At 46.6% G+C, this 21,310-nt stretch overlaps 1 protein-coding gene across 1 annotated transcript in view; it reads left to right on the top strand.

The window, feature by feature from the left end:
• The window catches only part of LOC115644491 (scavenger receptor cysteine-rich type 1 protein M130-like), a 39,176-nt gene that overhangs the window by 17,528 nt on the left and 338 nt on the right, over positions 1 to 21,310 (top strand). The window contains 8 exon segments of the mRNA XM_030548899.1: positions 15,124 to 15,342; positions 15,676 to 15,807; positions 16,418 to 16,735; positions 16,815 to 16,913; positions 16,916 to 17,128; positions 20,319 to 20,564; positions 20,567 to 20,632; positions 21,201 to 21,263. Coding sequence (XP_030404759.1) covers positions 15,124 to 15,342; positions 15,676 to 15,807; positions 16,418 to 16,735; positions 16,815 to 16,913; positions 16,916 to 17,128; positions 20,319 to 20,564; positions 20,567 to 20,632; positions 21,201 to 21,263 — 1,356 coding nt within the window.

Raw genomic sequence — 21,310 nt, forward strand, 5'->3', positions numbered from 1 at the left:
CCAGAGATTTCATATGGATCCTGAGACGACTCAGGAATCCAATCCTGGAACCATAGGTCTGCTCGCATTAGGCACAGATGTTTCCTGACGGGTCAGCTGCCTGATGGGAGAAAGTTCTTTTTCTTTCCTTCCTTCTCTCTCTCTTTTCAACTTCAAGGGCAAGGCGCTTCTCCTCAAAGTGGGCCACTGTCTGTTGGAGGATGTGGCATCATTGAGATCAGTTGGTTCCTTGCTCCTCCTAGCTTGTGATGTCCAAATGAGTTTTCTTGAGATACGCTCTCAGTGTGTCTTTGTTGGATTTCCTCTGACTACCACGGGATATCTGACCATGGGTGAGCTGAGAGTAGAGGGCTTGTTTTGGGAAGTGAGTGTTTGGCATCGGCACACAATGTCCAGGCCGGTGGAGTTGGTGAGTGTGGCTCATTGCTTCAATGTTGGTGGCATTGGCTTCAATGAGGATGCTAGTGTTACTGCAGCAATCTTCCCATTTGGTGCAAAGGATCTTCTGGAGGCATCATTGGTGGTACCTCTCCAGCTCTTGAGGTGATATTGATAGATCACCCAGGTTTTGCATCTATAAAGAAGTATAGGAATAACAGTTGTGTCATAGACCTGGATCTTGGTGTCCTTCCGTAGGTCACGGTCTGTGAAAACATGCAAGAGCAGTTTCGCAAAGGAAACACTTGCACAATGGATCCTGTGCTGGATCTCACTGTGAATTTTTGTATTTTGAGAAAGTTGGCTACTGAGGTAACAGAAGTCCTCAACTCTTTCCAAGGTCTGTCCTTTGATGGTGATTTCTGGTGGGTCATGTGCAAAGCCTGAAGCAGGCTGATGGAGCACTTTAGTTAGTTTTCTAGATATTGAGTGAGAGTCATAGGTGTCGGTAAGCTTGTGCAAAAAAAATGCAGTGTGGACTGAAGAGCATTCTCAGTGTGTGTGACGATGACACAGACATCAGCGTATTGAAGGTCAGTAATGGACACCCTGAGGACCTTAGACATAAAGAGGAAACATCAAAGATTAATAAGCCGCCCATCCTTCCTGTATTGAATGTGAACTCCATTAATAAATTTTGGAGGGCAGCCAAATCTATCCAACACCTTCCACAGGGCTTCGTGATGAACATAGTCAAAGGCCTTTGTCAAATCGATGAAGGCCATGTACAGGTCCTGATTTTGCTCCCAAGACTTTTCCTGGATTTGGTGGGCAACGAAGATCATGTTGGTTGTCCCTCAAGATGGTCTAAAACCACACTGAGAGTCTGGCAATATTTCCTTAGGAAGGGGAAGTAATCAGTTTAAGAGGATACGGGCGAAAATTTCCCCTGCTGCAGATAGCAAGACAATGCCACGATAATTTCCACACTCCAACTTATCTCCTTTTTTAAAGATGGTAACAATGTTGACATTTCTCAAGTCTTCTGGAATCTTCTCATTATAACAAATGTGAAGAAAAATGAAGCTCCCAACAGCATAGCTCTGAGGATCATTGGAGCACACAAGCCCCTTTGTCACAACAAGGTGACAGTCCCCAAAGATGGGTTGCAGCAGTGGCAAGATGTGTAACCAATAAAATTATGCTGAAATTATGCTCCTATCTGCTATGGGCCGGCAAGGCACCAGGCAATAGAACTGAGATGAGGGAGACTGTTTCCACCTATTGAGCCTAGGCAGTGTGGGGAGGCAGCTACCTGAACTGAGCACACTGAGGTGAAAGGGGAAAGTAGATAAGGAAAAGGATGCAGGAGGAATATTCTGAACCTGGAGGCTGGTGGATGGAGAGAAACTGGGACTGGGAGAGAAAGCGGGAGATGAGGACTGGCTGGGCAAAGAAACTGGGACCAGGAGGAGAGGGAAAGAGACTCGGACTGGCTAGGCAGGACGATTAGGACAGGGCACGTGTGGGGAGAGACTGTGACATGCTGATCAAGGAGATTGGGAGCTGGGGAAACTGGGACTGACTGGGTGAGGAATGTGGGACTGGGAACCAGTGGGGAGGAACTGGAGGTGGGTGAGGAAAAACAGATCAGATCAGGAACCAGGGTGTCGAGGGAGTCTAAGACTAACTGGTCGACGGGACTGGAATAAGCAGCCAGGGTGGGGTGGGGGAGACTGAGAGCAGATCTACATGAACATTCAGTTTGTAGCAAGCTGGGCTGTAAATCTCCCCTGCACTGTCCTGCCAGGCACCGAGTGTCCATGTGGACTGTGCTGTCATGCTCTGAGGGCTTGTCTACACTACCGCTTAAGTTGATGTAAATTGTTTCACTCAGGGGTGTGATCACCCCCAGCCTCCCAGGAACGTAAGATACATCGATTTAAAACACTCTTCCATTGATGTCATGCATCTTCATCAGACATGCTAAATCAGCACCACTGCATCAATGCACTGGCACTGATACAGTGCGATAGGGAAGACAAGCCCTAACAGTTCCCTAGGGAACAGATCTAGTCCCGTTTCAAAGCACTAGGGGAATGTTAGTGCACAGCAGCAGGTTCCACACAGACACTCACTGTGCAGCAGACTAGTGCGGGTTAAATTTTGCTACAAACCAAGTGTTCATGTAGAGAAGCCTTGAAATTGGATGAGTCATCCAGGAAGGGAAACTGGGGTTGAGGCAGACAGGACAACCCTGCGCAAGTGTGAGAGTGAGAAACAGATCAGATGAGGGCCCCAGAGGGGAGGGGCAGTACAGAGAACAGGGAGGGAAACTGGGACTTGGCTGAGGAAGCAAAAGGTGAATTCTAGGACTGGCTTGGCATGGAGACTGGGTCTGGGAATGAGAAACTTGAGGAGTGGAGACTGGAAATTGGTAGACAAGGAGAATGGGACTGAAATGTAGAGCAAGGGATGGGGAAGAGACAGGACTGGGACAGGGACAGATTGAAGGGGAGGGGGCTGAAGGAGGAACATGGGAAGCAGGGTCTGTGACTGCTAAAACACACATCTCTCCTGAGCCTGGAATGGAACTCAATATCCCTTAGTTTTGCCATCCCCTGCTGTCAAGAAATATCTGTCAAACCCCTCCAGCCAAATCTTCTGATCCCCCTCTAGTGCTGGTCCACAAAGAGGATGACAACCTACTACTGCTGTCAGTCACTCCATTAGTTCCAGTGGCAGAGGTTTGTATGATGAATCTAAAGGCTGAAAAGGGGGTGGCAACATGATTCCGCATCTGGCACATCTATTTTTTCAGTTTGCTTTTTAAAAAATGTAGGCAATTAAGCACAAAACTTTACTTTTAAGGAACATTAAGTTTGCAAAGTTGAGCCGTCAAAAAATAAGGAAATGACAAAATTAAAGTGTCTTTGCAACTCTCTTTACATATGCATTAAGATTCAGCCTTTCGTTACATGATAACTTGCTATTTTCTCCACAGGACCCCTGCTTCATGCAGCACACGGAATTGACAGTGTTCTGAATCTGGGCTGTGGAGTGAAGGAGGTGGTTGTCTGTAGGATCCCTTCCTCATTTGTTGCAGGAATTGTGAAGTGTGCAGTGTATGAGGCAGGGGATTGCGGAAAGAGAAAGGAGGATCTCTTGTTAAGGGGGTTGGGAATGAGGGTTCCTGGGGAATTGGATTCTATCCCTGCCTCTGGAACAGAGTTCCTATGTGATGCTTGGCAAGTCACTTAAACCAGATGTTTCACAGGTAGTCATTAATTGTGTGTTCCTCATTTAATGAGTGGCCTCCTTGAGACTGTGAGTGCCTGATTTTCAGAAGTGCTGAGCACTCACAGCTCTAAACTGAAGTCAGTAGGGGCTGTGCTGCACAAGCCGAAGTACTCTCAAAAGCCAGGATGTGGTTATCTCAAGTTGGGCACTCAAAATGAGTGGACGCTTTTGATAATTTTGGCCATAGAGTGTCTCTGGGCTTCAGTTCCCAATGTTTAAAATGAAGGTTTTAGGTGTTGTCAGCTGTTGTCTGTGTGTGTGTTTCAAGCTCTGCACAGATAGCTGACGTAGCAGGTCTCGATCAAACTGCCCAAGAAGACCACAGACTCGGTTCAGTGGCACAGGCACTCGTTCAGGTTTATTGCTGACAAAGCACGGTACTAGCTCCCTGGATCAAAGTCTACAGATACACTGGCTCCTCTATGCCTCTTACAATGGACTTGGCTCAGTGAGTGGTGAGTCTTTCCACCCTCACCTCCCCAATCCGAGGCCAGAAGAAGACTCTATCTGCGACTTGTCTTTTATACTCTGATAGAAACCAGTTACCTCTTGCCCCTCTGACGTGGTTAATTACCACCCTTTACCTGGTACATTTTGGTTGGATCAAAACATCTCTGTCCATCACCTTGTCATCCTGACCTTACCATTAGGAGGGGTTAGTGTGTCCCTCTATCATCACTGGGAAGCATGTTTATACCATAACCCTGTACCAAGGTGCTCTGGTATTACCCTTCTGCAATGTGTTTATGCATGTGCCAGTGCCTAGCACTTCTCATGAGTGTTTGTGTTTTTTCAACACCAACCATGCTTTTGCCAGGTTCATGTTCTGGACAATGAGCCTTCACCCATAGTCACAAAGGGACTAATGGAGGTTTCACAGGCAGGTACAAGTCTGGCGTTCTGAATATTTGAATGCTTCTCTTTGCAAACTTTAACTTTCTTTTTGATTCATAGCGGTATAGATTTTAGGGCCAGAAGGGAGCTTTAGATATAGTCTGACCTCATGGGTAACAAAGACTAAAGAATTTAAACCAATTACTCCTGTACTTCATCTGAACTTGTGTTTGGCTAAAGTGTATCTTCCAGAAAGGCATCCAATTTTGTTCTGCACACTTCAGGAGGTGGAGAATCTTCTGCTTCCCTTGGTAGTTTGTTCCAATGTTTCATCAGTATTACTGTGAAAAATGTCTGCCTTACCTCTAATAGGAATTTATCTGGCTTTAACTTCCATCCATTGGTTCTTGTTATGCCTTACCCACTAGATTAAGAAGGCCTTTAGTATGCTGTGTTTTGACCATGGGAAGGTGCTTATATACTGCAATCAAGACACATCTAGGCCATCTTTTTGATAAGCTAAACATATTGACCTCCTTAAATCTCTCACTGCAGGGCACATTTTCAAGCCCTGGAATCATTATTGTGGATCTTCTCTGCCTCCTTTCCAATTTTTTAACATCCTTCTTACAATGTGGGTGCTAAAAGCAGATGCAGTGTTTGTTTTCCCAGTGCTGTACACACAGGAAAAATCACCTCCTTACTAGAGCTGGCGGGAAATTATTTGGCAAACCAGAGTTTCATTGGAAAATGCCAGATTGTTGAATTCAATATTTGTCAAGAAAATGAATCAGGTTCAAAGAACTTTCTCGAAACCACAAGCAGGGTCCGGTGGAAATGTCCATGGTTCCCTGCCAGGTTCCCTGGTGGCTCCTGTTAGTCCTGCCATGCAGATTGTCCTGGGGCTGGGTACCCCAGTCTTCTAGGATCTGCACCTCTGGGGCAGCGCCACCATATGGATTGCCCCAGAACTGGAGACCCTAGTCTTTCTAGAGTCTGTACCTCCAAGGCAGCCCTGCCAATGCTTTCAGGCTCTCTGCCATGCAATAGGAACCTGAAACCCCTGGGAGTCCCAGCTCTCACCAAGGCTCAGCCCCAGGGTCTGCATCAGGTATCCTGGAAGTCCTGGGATGGGTTCTGGTGTCCCAGGGTCTGTGGTTCTGGGGCAGCCCTGCCTTGCAAAATGTCCCGGACTAGGCTATTTGCCTATTTAGGCTGCCAGCTGACCAAGGAGCCTGGAAGACCAGGGGTCCCCAGTCCAGGGCAGGCCACATGAGGAGGCTGCCCCAGAGCCCCAGCAGTGGCTGTGAGAAATGTACATGCCTGTCCTGACGTTAACAGTGGTGAAACTGAGAAGGATTTCAGTGTCACTCTGCATCTGTTGGGGGTCCTGGAAGCAAATTTCATGTTGAATATACTATGGGCTGGAGTTTCCAAAACAAAATTTTAGCTGGATTTGCAATTCACAGGACATCTTAAAAGAGTGAAATTTCCTGTACACTAGAAATCCTGCATTTCAGCCAGCTGCACTCATTGCTCCCGTCTTTATACATCCATGGATCAACTTCGCCGTTTCTGCAGCAGCATCACACTGGGAGTTCACGTTCAGTTCTTTGTCTCCTATGACCCCTGCATAGAACATGGGCTATATCTGTATTTCTGTGAATACGATGTGCACCTCAGTTCCTTTTACTGCTATTTTCACATTTCCTACCAGGGTTCAAAGGGTAACCCCCATCTGAGCTCCCCACAAGTCCCAGGATGGCAGACAGTGGTTTCATAGAACCCAGTTACTGGTTCATAACTGACAATACAGGTGTCGAGGCTTTTGAACTTTTGCATCTGGTCAAGATGAGCACAAGCCCCCTTCCTTGGGATGGGCCCCTGAGGTGGGAAATCTTAACCAGAGGGCTTGGGAATTCTTAACAGGGGAGCCCTGATGAACAGACAGGGTGAGGCAGGGTCTGCAGGGAAGGAGACTTAAACACAATCCCCAGAAGCAGGAGTTACTGGGATAAGCTGAGTCAGTCCAGGTTTTGAGGGGAAAGCTGAGCTTTAGGAAAGACATAGGCCTGGAAGACTTCAGTTGCTTTATTCTTTTCTGTGTGATTACTGTGTTCCTATGGATAAACACAAAATAACACTGTCCTGGGTCTGGTACTATTCAATATTTTCGTAAATTACCTGGATGATGGGGTAGAGATACACTTACACAATTTGTGGATAACATGAAGCTGAGAGGAGTTGCATGCTCTTTGGAAGGCAGGGTTAAAATTCAAAATGGTCTTGATAAACTGGAGAATTGGTCTGAAATCAGTAAATTGAAATTCAATAAAGACAAGTGCAAATATTAGACTTAGGGAGGGAAAATCAAATGCAAAAAAAAAATGGGGAATAACTGACTAGGCAGCAGTTCTGCAGAAAATGATCTTGGAATTATAGTGGATCTGTTGTATCAACCAGACAAGGTACTAACAAAGTTCAACAGGACTTCATTTTTACAGTGGAAACCTCTTTACCAATCTGCTGCTGCACCCTCTGTAACTCTCACTCAGCCTCCTCAACTCCTCCCCCATCATTCCTGTTTCCTGTCCTTTCAGACTCCTAACAGCCGGTGCTCCCAGTTCTAATAATTACAAGCACATCTAAACACCACAGGATCACAATCTGAAAAGTTGTGATGCTGTTATGAAAAAGGGAAATGTCATTCTGAATTATATTAACAAGAATGTCAAATGTAAGACACAGGAGGTAATTGTCCCACTCTACTTAGCACTGGTGTGGCCTCAGCTGGAGTACTGTGTCCAGTTTTGCTCATTGCTGTTTAAGAACAATAAGGACAATTTGGAGAATGTCCAGAGGTGAGCATCAAAGAGAGTAAGAGGTTTGGAACACATGACCTATGAGGAAATGTTGAAAGAATTGGACATTTTTAGTTTAGAGAAGAGATGTCTGAGGGGTGAACCGATAACAGTCTTCACATAACTGAAAGATTGTTTGTCAATAGTTGTCCATATCCACCAAAGGTAGGACTAGACATAATCATCTTAGAGTGCAGCAAATGAGATTCAGATTAGATATTAGGAAAAACTGTCTAACTATAGGAATAATTAAGTACTGGAACAGGGTACATAGGGAGGTTCTGTAATCCCTATCATTGGTGACTTTGCACAACATGTTAGACAAACATCTATCGGGGTGGCCTAGGTATACTTAAACCTCCGTTGATATGAGGAGATGGACTAGATGACCTCTTGAGGTTCCTTCCAACCCTACATTTCTATTATTCTGTGGTTTTATCAGCTATTCAGGCCTGCTGATATAAAAAAAAAGTTGATCCATGGTAAATGCAATTTAACATGCTCCTTAGGTACGTTTGATGTCTTTAGCTTCCTGTCATAAACAGATAGCTAAGGGTTAATGTCTCTTTCACCTGAAACACCTGACCAGAGAACCAATCAGGAAACCGGATTTTTTCAACCTTGGGTGGAGGGAAGTGTGTCTCTGAGTCTTTTGGCTGCCTGCCTGCTTCTCTGAGCTTTGGAGAAGTACTTTCTATTTTCTAGTCTTCTGTTTCTAAGTGTAAGGACAAAGAGATCAGATAGTAAGTTCTATGGTTTCTTTTCTTTGGTATTTGCATGAATATAAGTGCTGGAATGCTTTGATTTGTATTCTTTTTGAATAAGGCTGTTTATTCAATATTCTTTTAAGCAATTGACCCTGTGTTGTATCATCTTAATACAGAGAGAACATTTGTATTTTTTCTTTCTTTTTTATATAAAGTTTTCTTTTAAGACCTGTTGGAGTTTTTCTTTACTTCAGGGAAATTAAGTCTGTACTCACCAGGGAATTGGTGGGAGGAAGAAATCAAGGGGAGAGCTGTGTGTTGGATTGCTAGCCTGATTTGGCATTTCCTCTGGGTGAAGAGGAAAGTGCTTTTGTTCCAGGATTGGGAACGGAGAGGGGGAATCACTCTGCGTAGTTTCACAGAGCTTGTGTCTGGGTATCTCTCCAGGAGCATCTGGAGGGGGGAAGGGAAAAAGGATTATTTCCCTTTGTTGTGAGACTCAAGGGATTTGGGTCTTGGGTCCCCAGGGAAGGTTTTTCAGTGGGACCAGAGTGCCCCAAAACACTCTAATTTTTTGGGTGGTGGCAGCAGTACCAGGTCCAAGCTGGTAACTAAGCTTGGAGGTTTTCATGCTAACCCCCAAATTTTGGACGCTAAGGTCCAGAATCTGGGAATAAGGTTATGATATGGTGTAGCAGCGAGTGGGATCTAGACAGAATCCAGAAGCCAGTAGGAATATTATATTTTTCTTTTCTCTGCTAAGGGCTTTTTAGCAGAGAGAAACAGTTTGGTTTTAAAAGGGAACCAGAGAGAATTTTTTTTTTTTCTGCTCTCTCTAGCAGTTTGTGGTTTGCATGTTAAGCGAGAAGACTGTTGAGGGTCTTTTGTCATGCAATAGCCCTCCCATTAGCAGGCAAGTACCAGCACTTATATGCATGCAAATAAAGTGGTTTTTCTGGTTTCCCTTCATTGAACATTAGCTAGAGAGAAAAGGAAAAAAGCACTGTTGCTAGGCAGACTTCAGGAGGCAACAGAGAGCCTGCAGTTCAGAAAATAAACACCGGAGGGCACCCCAACACAAGAAAACAGGAACCATGACTTCTAAGGCAAAGATTGACGCCGAAGAACAAATCAAAGACGCTGAACACAGGCGACAGATGGAGATAAAAGAAAAGGAAGAAAGCCTCAAACTGGCAGCCTTCCAAAGAGAACAGGCAGCCCAAGAGGCAGCACACAAAAGAAAACTAGAAGAAGAAGAGGTGGCCCACCGAAGGAAGCAAGCAGAAGAAGAGTTGGCCCACAGAAGGAAGCAAGAAGAAGAAGAGGCAGCCCACCGCCGAGAAATGGAAAAGCACCAAAAAGAAATGGAAAAGCACCAAAAAGAAATGGAAAAACAACAAAAAGAAATGGAAAAACAACAAAAAGAGAATGAAGAGAAGGAAAAACAGAGAAAACATGAACTGGAGATGGCAAAAGCTGGGCTGCATGTGCCAGCCAACCCTAACAACCCGGCGCCAATTATTGCTCCCCAGCACAGGAAATTTCCCACCTACAAGGCAGGTGATGACACCGAGGCCTTCTTGGAAAATTTTGAAAGAGCCTGTCTTGGGTACAGCATCCCCGAAGACCAGTACATGGTAGAATTAAGGCCACACCTCAGTGGACCTTTAGCAGAGGTGGCAGCTGAAATGCCCAAGCCGCAAATGAATGACTATAAACTTTTTCAAACCAAGGCCAGATACAGGATGGGGATAACCCCAGATCATGCCCGTCGGCACTTCAGAACCCAAAAATGGAAACCAGAGGTGTCATTTCCCAAACACGCCTACTACATTGCAAAAAACTATGAGGCCTGGTTAACAGGAAACAACATTCAAACCTTGGAAGAAGTGAACCTCCTCATACAAATGGAGCAGTTCTTGGATGGTGTTCCTGAAGACATCACACGGTACATACAAGATAGAAATCCCAAAACTATCGCTGAGGCAGGGGAGATTGGAGCCAAATGGATGGAACTGGCAGAAAGCAAAAATGCTACTGTCAAGGGGAACGATTACCCCAGGGGGCACACGGACCATAAACCCTACAACCGAGGACAGCCAAAGACCCTCCATACCACCCAAGTAAAGCCACAGATACCCTACTCTTCAACCTCACCAGTCTCCAGTAACTCACCTCGGCCCAGTGACCCATCAGATGAAAGATGCTTTAAGTGTAATGAACTGGGACATATCAAGGCCAACTGTCCCAAGAACACCATGCGAGTGCAATTCATTACACCACCATCACCCCAAAGATCCCCAGGCCCAGATGCCTCTCAAATACCCTTGGAGCGAAGGGAAAATTTGAGAGTGGGCGGAAGGAAGGTTACTGCGTGGAGAGACACGGGGGCACAAGTGTCAGCTATCCACCAATCCTTCGTTGACCCCAAATTCATCAACCCAAAGGCCAAAGTTACAATTTACCCCTTCATGTCACAAGCTGTAGACTTGCCTACAGCTCAACTGCCTGTCCAGTACAAAGGCTGGTCAGGAATGTGGACTTTTGCAGTCTATGACAATTATCCTATCCCCATGCTACTGGGGGAAGACTTGGCCAACCAGGTGAGGCGGGCCAAGAGAGTGGGAATGGTTACCCGTAGCCAAACCAGGCAAGCTTCCAGACCCATTCCTGTTCCTGAGCCGTCCACAGAAGCCCTGTCTGTGTTACCAAAGACCCAGACAGAGGCAGTGGACCCGGATTCCATGCCTACCACTGAAACAGCCACAGCATCTCCAGTCCCAGGCCCGGAACTGGAACAGCAACCAGCACCAGCAAGTGCAACCACATCTTCAAACTCAACGCCAGAGGGCGCCAGCGAGCCAGAACTGGCAGAAGCACACGACAGCCATACCCAAAAGGCTCAGCCAGAGCCTGAAATACCCTCAGGTGCACCAGCGGAGAGCGGTTCACCAGCAACGAAAACAACCCCATCACCTACATCGCTTCCAGAGGGACCAAGCCCAAGTCCACAGTCTGAGGAGGAACTGATGACCCCAGCCTCAAGGGAACAGTTCCAGGCTGAGCAGGAAGCAGATGACAGCCTTCAAAAAGCGTGGGCGGCGGCACGGAGCACCCAACCGCCTCTCAGCTCTTCTAATCGATCCCGGTTTGTTATAGACCAAGGACTTTTATACAAGGAAATTCTTTCTGGTGGACACCGGGAAGAATGGCAGCCGCAAAAACAGTTGGTGGTCCCAACTAAGTACCGGGAGAAGCTCTTAAGCTTAGCCCATGATCATCCCAGTGGCCATGCTGGGGTGAACAGAACCAAGGACCGGTTGGGGAAGTCCTTCCACTGGGAGGGGATGGGCAAGGATGTTGCCAAGTATGTCCGGTCTTGTGAGGTATGCCAAAGAGTAGGTAAGCCTCAAGACCAGGTCAAGGCCCCTCTCCAGCCACTCCCCATAATTGAGGTCCCATTTCAGCGAGTAGCTGTGGATATTCTGGGCCCTTTCCCAAAAAAGACGCCCAGAGGAAAGCAGTACGTACTGACTTTAGTGGACTTTGCTACCCGATGGCCAGAAGCAGTAGCTCTAGGCAACACCAGGGCTAACACTGGGTGCCTGGCCCTAACAGACATCTTTGCCAGGGTAGGTTGGCCCTCTGACATCCTTACAGATTCAGGGTCTAATTTCCTGGCAGGGACCATGGAAAAACTGTGGGAAACTCATGGGGTGAATCACTTGGTTGCCACCCCGTACCACCATCAAACCAATGGCCTGGTGGAAAGGTTCAATGGAACTTTGGGGGCCATGATAAGAAAATTCATCAACGAATTCTCCAATAATTGGGACCTAGTGTTGCAGCAGTTGCTGTTTGCCTACAGGGCTGTACCACATCCCAGTTTAGGGTTTTCACCATTTGAACTTGTGTATGGTCACGAGGTTAAGGGGCCATTACAGTTGGTGAAGCAGCAATGGGAGGGGTTTACGCCTTCTCCAGGAACTAACATTCTGGACTTTGTAAGCAACCTACAAAGCACCCTCCGACACTCTTTAGCCCTTGCTAGAGAGAACCTAAAGGATGCTCAAGAAGAGCAAAAGGCCTGGTATGACAGACATGCCAGAGAACGTTCCTTCAAGGTAGGAAACCAGGTTATGGTCTTGAAGGCGCAACAGGCCCATAAGATGGAAGCATCATGGGAAGGGCCATTCACGGTCCAAGAGCGCCTGGGAGCTGTAAACTACCTCATAGCATTTCCCAATTCCTCACTAAAGCCTAAAGTGTACCATGTTAATTCTCTCAAGCCTTTCTATTCCAGAGACTTACAGGTTTGTCAGTTTACAGTCCAGGGAGATGATGCTGAGTGGCCTGACGGTGTCTACTACGACGGGAAAAAAGACGGTGGCGTGGAAAAGGTGAACCTCTCAACCACCCTGGAACGTCTGCAGCGGCAACAAATCAAGGAGCTGTGCACTAGCTTCGCCCCATTGTTCTCAGCCACCCCAGGACGGACTGAACGGGCATACCACTCCATTGATACAGGTAATGCTCACCCAATCAGAACCCCACCCTACCGGGTGTCTCCTCATGCCCAAGCTGCTATAGAACGGGAGATCCAAAACATGCTACAGATGGGTATAATCCGCCCATCTACCAGTGCATGGGCATCTCCAGTGGTTCTGGTACCCAAACCAGATGGGGAAATACGCTTCTGCGTGGACTACCGTAAGCTAAATGCTGTAACTCGTCCGGACAACTATCCAATGCCACGTACTGATGAGCTATTGGAAAAGTTGGGACGTGCCCAGTTCATCTCTACAATAGACTTAACCAAGGGGTACTGGCAAGTACCGCTAGATGAACCTGCCAAGGAGAGGTCAGCATTCGTCACCCATACGGGGGTGTATGAATTCAATGTCCTTCCTTTCGGCCTTCGAAATGCACCCGCCACCTTCCAGAGGCTGGTAGACGGTCTACTAGCTGGACTGGGAGAATTTGCAGTTGCCTACCTCGATGATGTGGCCATTTTTTCAGACTCCTGGCCCGGACACCTACTACACCTGGAAAAGGTCTTTGAGCGCATCAGGCAGGCAGGACTAACTGTTAAGGCCAAAAAGTGTCAAATAGGCCAAAACAGAGTGACTTACCTGGGGCACCAGGTGGGTCGAGGAACCATAAACCCCCTACAGGCCAAGGTGGATGCTATCCAAATGTGGCCTGTCCCAAGGTCAAAGAAACAGGTCCAATCCTTCTTAGGCTTGGCCGGATACTACAGGCGATTTGTACCACACTACAGCCAAATCGCTGCCCCATTAACCGACCTAACCAAAAAGACCCAGCCAAATGCCGTTAAGTGGACTAATGAGTGTCAAGAGGCCTTTACCCAGCTTAAGGCGATGCTCATGTCTGACCCTGTGCTCAGGGCCCCGGACTTTAACAAGCCATTCCTAGTAACCACAGATGCATCTGAGCGTGGTATAGGAGCAGTGCTCATGCAGGAAGCAACAGATCACAACTTCCATCCTGTCGTGTTTCTCAGCAAGAAACTGTCTGAGAGGGAAAGTCACTGGTCAGTCAGTGAAAAGGAATGCTATGCCATTGTGTACGCCCTGGAAAAGCTACGCCCATATGTTTGGGGACGGCGGTTCCAACTACAAACTGACCATGCTGCACTAAAGTGGCTTCATACTGCCAAGGGGAACAACAAGAAACTTCTTCGGTGGAGTTTAGCTCTCCAAGATTTTGATTTTGAAATTCAACACATCACAGGAGCTTCTAACAAAGTTGCTGATGCACTCTCCCGTGAAAGTTTCCCAGAATCCAGTAGTTAAAAAGTGTTCTTAAAATGTAAAAGTCTGTTAGTTATATACTTAGTAGTATATGTAAAGGTGCATGTGTTGTATTAATCTGTTTATTTTCAAGTTCTAAAAGGAAATTGCCGCCAGTGAGCTTCCCCACTGTCTGCAATTTGGGGGGCGTGTCATAAACAGATAGCTAAGGGTTAATGTCTCTTTCACCTGAAACACCTGACCAGAGAACCAATCAGGAAACCGGATTTTTTCAACCTTGGGTGGAGGGAAGTGTGTCTCTGAGTCTTTTGGCTGCCTGCCTGCTTCTCTGAGCTTTGGAGAAGTACTTTCTATTTTCTAGTCTTCTGTTTCTAAGTGTAAGGACAAAGAGATCAGATAGTAAGTTCTATGGTTTCTTTTCTTTGGTATTTGCATGAATATAAGTGCTGGAATGCTTTGATTTGTATTCTTTTTGAATAAGGCTGTTTATTCAATATTCTTTTAAGCAATTGACCCTGTGTTGTATCATCTTAATACAGAGAGAACATTTGTATTTTTTCTTTCTTTTTTATATAAAGTTTTCTTTTAAGACCTGTTGGAGTTTTTCTTTACTTCAGGGAAATTAAGTCTGTACTCACCAGGGAATTGGTGGGAGGAAGAAATCAAGGGGAGAGCTGTGTGTTGGATTGCTAGCCTGATTTGGCATTTCCTCTGGGTGAAGAGGAAAGTGCTTTTGTTCCAGGATTGGGAACGGAGAGGGGGAATCACTCTGCGTAGTTTCACAGAGCTTGTGTCTGGGTATCTCTCCAGGAGCATCTGGAGGGGGGAAGGGAAAAAGGATTATTTCCCTTTGTTGTGAGACTCAAGGGATTTGGGTCTTGGGTCCCCAGGGAAGGTTTTTCAGTGGGACCAGAGTGCCCCAAAACACTCTAATTTTTTGGGTGGTGGCAGCAGTACCAGGTCCAAGCTGGTAACTAAGCTTGGAGGTTTTCATGCTAACCCCCAAATTTTGGACGCTAAGGTCCAGAATCTGGGAATAAGGTTATGATACTTCCCTTATCCATTTTCTTCATATCATAATTTCTAATGTAGATTGATTTGCTCTAATTCCCACTTTTTCTATTTTTTTAATAGAATGCCTTTTTAGTTCTATTGCTGCCTTCACTTTGCCACTGACCCAGAATGAGCTTTTAGGCAAAGTTTTATACCAGTGGAGTACCCGAACTCCCAAACCCCCTTTATAATTTTCAGCTTTCATTGACTTTCTAGGACACATTAAGCCCCGTCTTGTTAGAGGAGATGGTGACTGCTCAGGACGTGTTGAGATAAAACGTGGAAATACGTGGACCACAGTCTGTGATGCACATTTTGATCTCAAAGTTGCCAATGTTATCTGTAATGAACTACAGTGTGGAATGGCTGTATCTATCCCAGGAAGAGATCACTTTGGAGAAGGACAAGGCAAGATCTTGACTCAAGAATTCCAGTGTGTGGGGAATGAGTCTCTCCTGTTCTCCTGTTCCAGGATATCACAAGTGAATCAGACGTGCTCACACGCAAATGATGCTGGTGTCATAAGCTCATGTAGGAATTCAGCACAATCTCTTTAAAATCTCAATGATGTGTATTCTACTTTAGGTGAAGCAATGTACTGATCTAACTGTGTAGGGAGCTTGGTTTAATAGGGTTGGATCAAAATCCTAAACAAGCAAAGATAATGAGAAAGGGATTAAATGCCCCCTGACTTTCCTTTCTTTTACTATTTGGTATAAAACAGTTCCAAGGCTTGTTCTCTAAACCCCTTCTCCCCTGGGCACACAGGTTTCCGGCTGGTGAACGGCAGCTCAGAATGCTCAGGGAGAGTGGAGATCCAGGTTCTTGGTGCCTGGGGAACCCTCTGTGACTCACGCTGGGATTTACCAGATGCCAACGTTCTCTGTCATCAGCTCAACTGTGGGTTTGCTGAATCGGCTCCAGGAGGAGCTTATTTTGGGAAGGGAACTGGCTCTGTCTGGACAGACACTTATCACTGTAAAGGGACTGAAACCCATTTGGGTCATTGCCCTGTTACTGCTCTGGGCGCCTCTCAGTGCTCACATGACAATGATGCCAGTGTGATTTGCTCAGGTAAGTGCAGGAGAGATGCTGGATTAAGGACACCTGCCCCTCAGTGTGTGACATTGCCCCCAGAGCAGGGAAACCTCAGGGCACAGCAAGGGGAGGGGGAATGGATCCTAAAGCATGTATAATAATAGTAAATATGTTAAACATAAAATTCAACTAAATAATATTATCACAAATGAATCGTTGTGACCCAGGAAAGCCCTGGATTCTCCAGGAAGAGCTTTAGTCAGCAACTCTGTCCTTACGAAGAGCAACGGAGCAGGGACAGCACTTTTTCTTCCAGATTACATAAAAGTCACCAATTCACCATCCCTATCCTTCTCCAAATCACTGCTAACCTTCTTTAGAAACAGTCCATAATTTCATGCACACTCAGTATCATTTCTAGTGTATAACAGGGAGTGTTATTCAGTGTTTTTCCCATCTCTCCTGAGCCCAGGTCGCTCTGAAGCACTCAGACTGCTGAATGGAGAGAGCCAGTGTGACGGGAGAGTTGAGATTTTCCTCCATGGTGTGTGGGGCAGAGTGCTGGATGACCAGTGGAACATGAACGATGCCAGTGTGGTGTGTAGGCAGCTCCAGTGCGGAGTCGCTGAGAAAGCTTATAACCCCCCTAAGTCTGAGCAAGGAATGGGCCCTGTGGGGCTGAGAAGGGTCCAGTGTGCAGGAAATGAGACTCGTCTGACTCTCTGTGACAACTCCACGTCTGAGACATTCCAGGCAGGAATTGCTGTGGATGCTGGTGTTATTTGCTCAGGTGATTCATTTCTAGATCTCACAGACATTCTCTTTTCAGTAGGAAAATATGTGTTAACAGCTGGGATCTATCCCTGCAGGGAGCAGGCGGATCAGATTGGTGAATGGGACAGGTCGCTGTGCTGGGAGAGTGGAGATTTATTACAATGGCAGCTGGGGGACAGTCTGTGATGATTTCTGGACCTACCAGACTCCAATGTCGTCTGCAAACAACTGGGATGTGGACATGCCATCAGTGCAACTGTCTCTGCTCATCATGGGGAAGGATCCGGGCAGATCTGGCTGGATGATGTGAAGTGCTCTGGGAATGAATCCGAACTCTGGGCATGTCCTTCCAGGGCTTGGGGCCAGCACAACTGTAGGCACAAAGAAGATGCAGGAGTTCTTTGCTCAGGTCTGTTTTGTGAATGTACTTGTGTGCCATGTTACCAGGGGATTTAATGGAGGAGGCTAATGTTTAAGGAGGTTGCTGAAAATGATACTTTCCCTGGCTGTCTCTGTCCCCCTTTCCCTTGTGGAACTACCTACCAGGGTCACCATTAGAAAGTCCTCAGCTCCCACCCAGAGATATTGAAGATATTTCGAGTTTTCCCTAATGTTAGAATGCTGCGTCTCAGGTGTCTGAAGGAGACTGTATCATGGAAAGCAGTGACTGAAAAGGATGTAGGGTCCTAGTGGAGAAATAACTGAACATGAGCTCTCAGTGCTGTGTGTGGTAAAATAGGCTGATGTGAACCTTGGATGTATAAACAGGAGAGTAGAGATTAGGAGTGGGGACTAAATTTTACTGTTGTATATGGCACTGGTGAGACAGATACTGGAATACTGTGTCCGGTTCTGATGTCCACAAAAATTGGAGAGGGAGCAGAGAAGAGCCACAAAAGTGATTTGATGAATAAAAGACCTTCAGTGAGAGATATAAGATGCTGAATCTGTTTAGCTTATCAGAACAATCAAGAGGTGACTTGATTACAGTGCATACGTTCCTTCATGAGAACATACCACTTACTAAAGGGCTCTTTAATCTAATGGAGAAAGGCAGACCAAGAGTCGATGGCTGGAAGCAGAAACCAGACAAATTCACATCAGAAATAAGGCCCAGGTTTTTAACATGGAGGGTGATTAACCATTGGAACAAACTACCAGGGAAATGGTGCATTCTGCATCTCTTGAAGTCTTTCTGTCTAGACCGGATGCCATTCTGGAAGCTCTGCCTACATCAGACTCAAGTTCTTTGGCTCTATGCAGCTGTTTTACAGAAGGTCAAATTATTTGATCTCATGATCCCTGTCACCCTGTTTGGAGTGGCTTATGGTTCTGAGTGCCCACCTCCAGGCAGATAGTGAGAAACAAGGTAATACACCAACTTGGCAGTGTGTCTACAAGTAGATCTCAGCAAGACAGTAGCAGATGTGAACTCCTGGACCAATGTTCCCTCTAATTTTTTACATTCACATGCAGAATAAATTTTGTTATGTGCACCAGTATAGAGGTGATGTGTGGCAGGATAGGGGCCAAGGGGTTGATAGAGTGGGAGGCAGCTCAGGGCTGATGCAGAGTGGCGAGGTGAGGGTTCTGGCTGGGGGTGTGGGCTCTAGGGTGGGGCCAAGGAAAAGGGGCTTGGGGTCGTGAGGGGGCTCAGAGCTGAGGCAGAGGGTTACAGCATGGGAGCTGTGGGCTCTGGTTAGGGGTAAGGGCTCTGAGGTGGGCGCAGAGATGAGGAGCTCAGGGTGCAGGAGGTAGCTCAGTGCTGGGCAGAGAGATGGAGTATGTAGTGGGTGAAGGCTCTAGCTGGGGCTGTGGGCTATGAGGTGGGGTCATGGATGAAGGGTTTGGGATGCAGGCTGCCCTGGGGCTGCGGCGGGAAGGGAGGACTCCCCCTAGCCTTCTCCTGCTGCAGCAGCCTGTGGCCAGGGGAGAGGCACCTCTTTCCCCGCTGCAGCAAATTTGAGATCGGGGAGAGGAACGTCTCCCCAGTCCCCGGCTGTAGCAGGTTCGGGGCTGGGGAAGAGGCACCTCTCCAATCCAGACCCCTGTGGCTGCGTGCCTACGTGGCCCTTGATATCCTGCTCTGCGGCCATGTGGCCACACAGCTTAGAGGGAACATAGTCCTGGATCAATATACACCTCTACCCCGCTATAACGCGGTTGTGGGGAGCCAAAAATCCCTAACGCGTTATAGCTGAAACCCCATTATATCAGGGTAGGGGCTCCGGTGGCATTTAAAGAGCTCCAGGCTCCAGCCACTGCGGGGAGCCCGTGCCCTTTAAATCGCTGGCGAGCCCTGCTGCCACAGCCCCGGGGTAGTGGTTGCAGGGCTCCAGAGGGATTTAAAGGGCCCGGGGCTCCCCGCAGGAGCCGGAGACCTGGACCCTTGAAAGCACCGCTGGAACCTGCTGCTACCGTGCTATACGCGAACTCATGTTATATTGGGTCATGTTGCAGCGGGGTAGACATGTATCTATCTTTCCAGACAGACTGGACTTAGTGATAATTGGTCACTTACACCAAAAATCACACCACGTTCTCGTTGCTTCCAGTCCCAAGAGACCAGTCACTTACCCTAGATCAGTTGGTACCCTGGATCTTACACTAAAGACAATGCCTGTAGCCAATCCTGTAATAAACTATATGCAGGTTTATTAACTAGGAAAAAGAAATAAAAGCATTATTTTACAAGTTAAAGCAAGCAAACATCTACACACAAATGAGTTACCATTTACATCCTAGGAGGGACAGAAATGTAGTGATCTGTCAATTCCAAATGTCCTTCAGCACTGACTCAGGGATAACCCCTTGGGGTCTCTGGCCTCAGTTTTGTGTCTCTAGCCCTGTCACAGATCAAACAGCCAAAAAGATGAACAGTCACCACATCTACTATTTTTATTTCCCTCTTCCAGCCTTCAAAACGATGGGACGAGGCCTTCTGCATGTGCTGGTCCATGAGTGCGATAAGATCATTAACCAATCCTATATATTGTGATGATCCTTGATAACCCATCTGATTTTGATAGTCCTTCAGGATGGATGAGGGGATGATTCCTGTGCCTGAGTTCACAAGTTGAGAGCCAGCATTTTCAAACTTATAAGGCAAAACTTACATACTTTCTTGCAGCATGGACTACAGACATTGCAAGTGAGATTAATGCCTGCAGCAACTAACAACCATTTCATAGAGTCTAAACACAAATACATTCTTACAAGACTAATACCTGTTTTGAGCAAAACTAACATACAGGTGACCTGGCCTGGTATCCAGCTACAAGGTTGTCAGTTCTCAGCTAATGCTTGCAGCTGGACAAGGGCTGGCATCTGGCCTGCCAATGTCACAATCCTTCCCGGCCTTTATCTGTTACAATCATATGTAGCTGCTGGTAAATGGTGGCCTTCCAGAGATGCCCACCGTATTTCTAGGGGGCCTGTGATGTGTAAAAGAGTCTCTCATCCTTGGAGTGGTTCTCTAGCAGTTGCTCCTGCAGAAGGATACACAGGATTGTTTGCAATTGCTGGGATTTTACTCTTCACACTCCAGTTCATTTCAGAATCATACGATTTAAATTCCCTTTTCGTGAATTTCCTTCTAGAATTCACAGATCTGAGGCTGGTAAGCGACAGTGACTGTGCTGGGCGGCTGGAGGTTTTCTGCAACGGGACGTGGGGCAGTGTTTGCTCCAGTCAGATGTCTGGAGACACCCCAACAATTGTCTGCAAACAGCTGAACTGTGGGGACAGAGGGCAGATTGAAAGAGACTTTGAATATGGAGCAGGTTCTGGTCCCACGTGGCTGGACCACGTTGCATGCGGTGAGCAGCACGGCTTCCTCTGGCAGTGCCTTCAGAGCCCTGGGATCCAAAGTCATGTGATAACAGAGCAGAAGAGACCCATATTTCTTGCGCTGGTACTTATGAAAACACCTGCATGCGCATGTGCAGACGCACATATATGTGATGTGTTCAATTAATTGAAGGGTTAGGATAGAATTTGTTGTTGTTCATATCTCAGTGTAGGCAGATGTAAATTCCCAACACAAGATACAAACGTATTTTGTACGATGTTTTATAGGAATAAGCACTTGTCTGATTTACAACAAACATGGAAGTTAATCAATTAATTATAAAAGAGACCAGTGTTACACACTGCGCTAAGATAGTATGAGAGCGAAGAAAAGCCTCTCCCTAGACACCATCATTAGGCAGCTCTGTCGTTATTAATTCTTTTGGGATGAACAATCAGAGATGGGCCCTGGCTGTGCAGTTTGGGTCGAGACTGGAATTCCCAAGTCTGGGTGCCTGTCAGCCTGTGTATCTGAGTAACAGCTAAAGAGCAAATTAGTTAGGTATTAAATGACCGAGAGTTCACATTTCTGTTCATACAGTGCTGAAATTAGGGGTTTAAAATACAGATAAATTCTACACTCACATCACTCACACAACGTAGTTCATTCACCTCGGCTTTTTTCTCCATAGGAAAAAAATCAAAACCAACTCAGACCCCATTTACCGAATGCCCGAACTCTCCAAGCTGCACAGGTATCTCTGCTTCTCACTGTTTCACTCTTGGTCCCTAAGGACTTTCC

The sequence above is a fragment of the Gopherus evgoodei genome, chromosome 1 (genome assembly GCF_007399415.2).
Source record: "Gopherus evgoodei ecotype Sinaloan lineage chromosome 1, rGopEvg1_v1.p, whole genome shotgun sequence".
NCBI lineage: Eukaryota > Metazoa > Chordata > Testudines > Testudinidae > Gopherus > Gopherus evgoodei.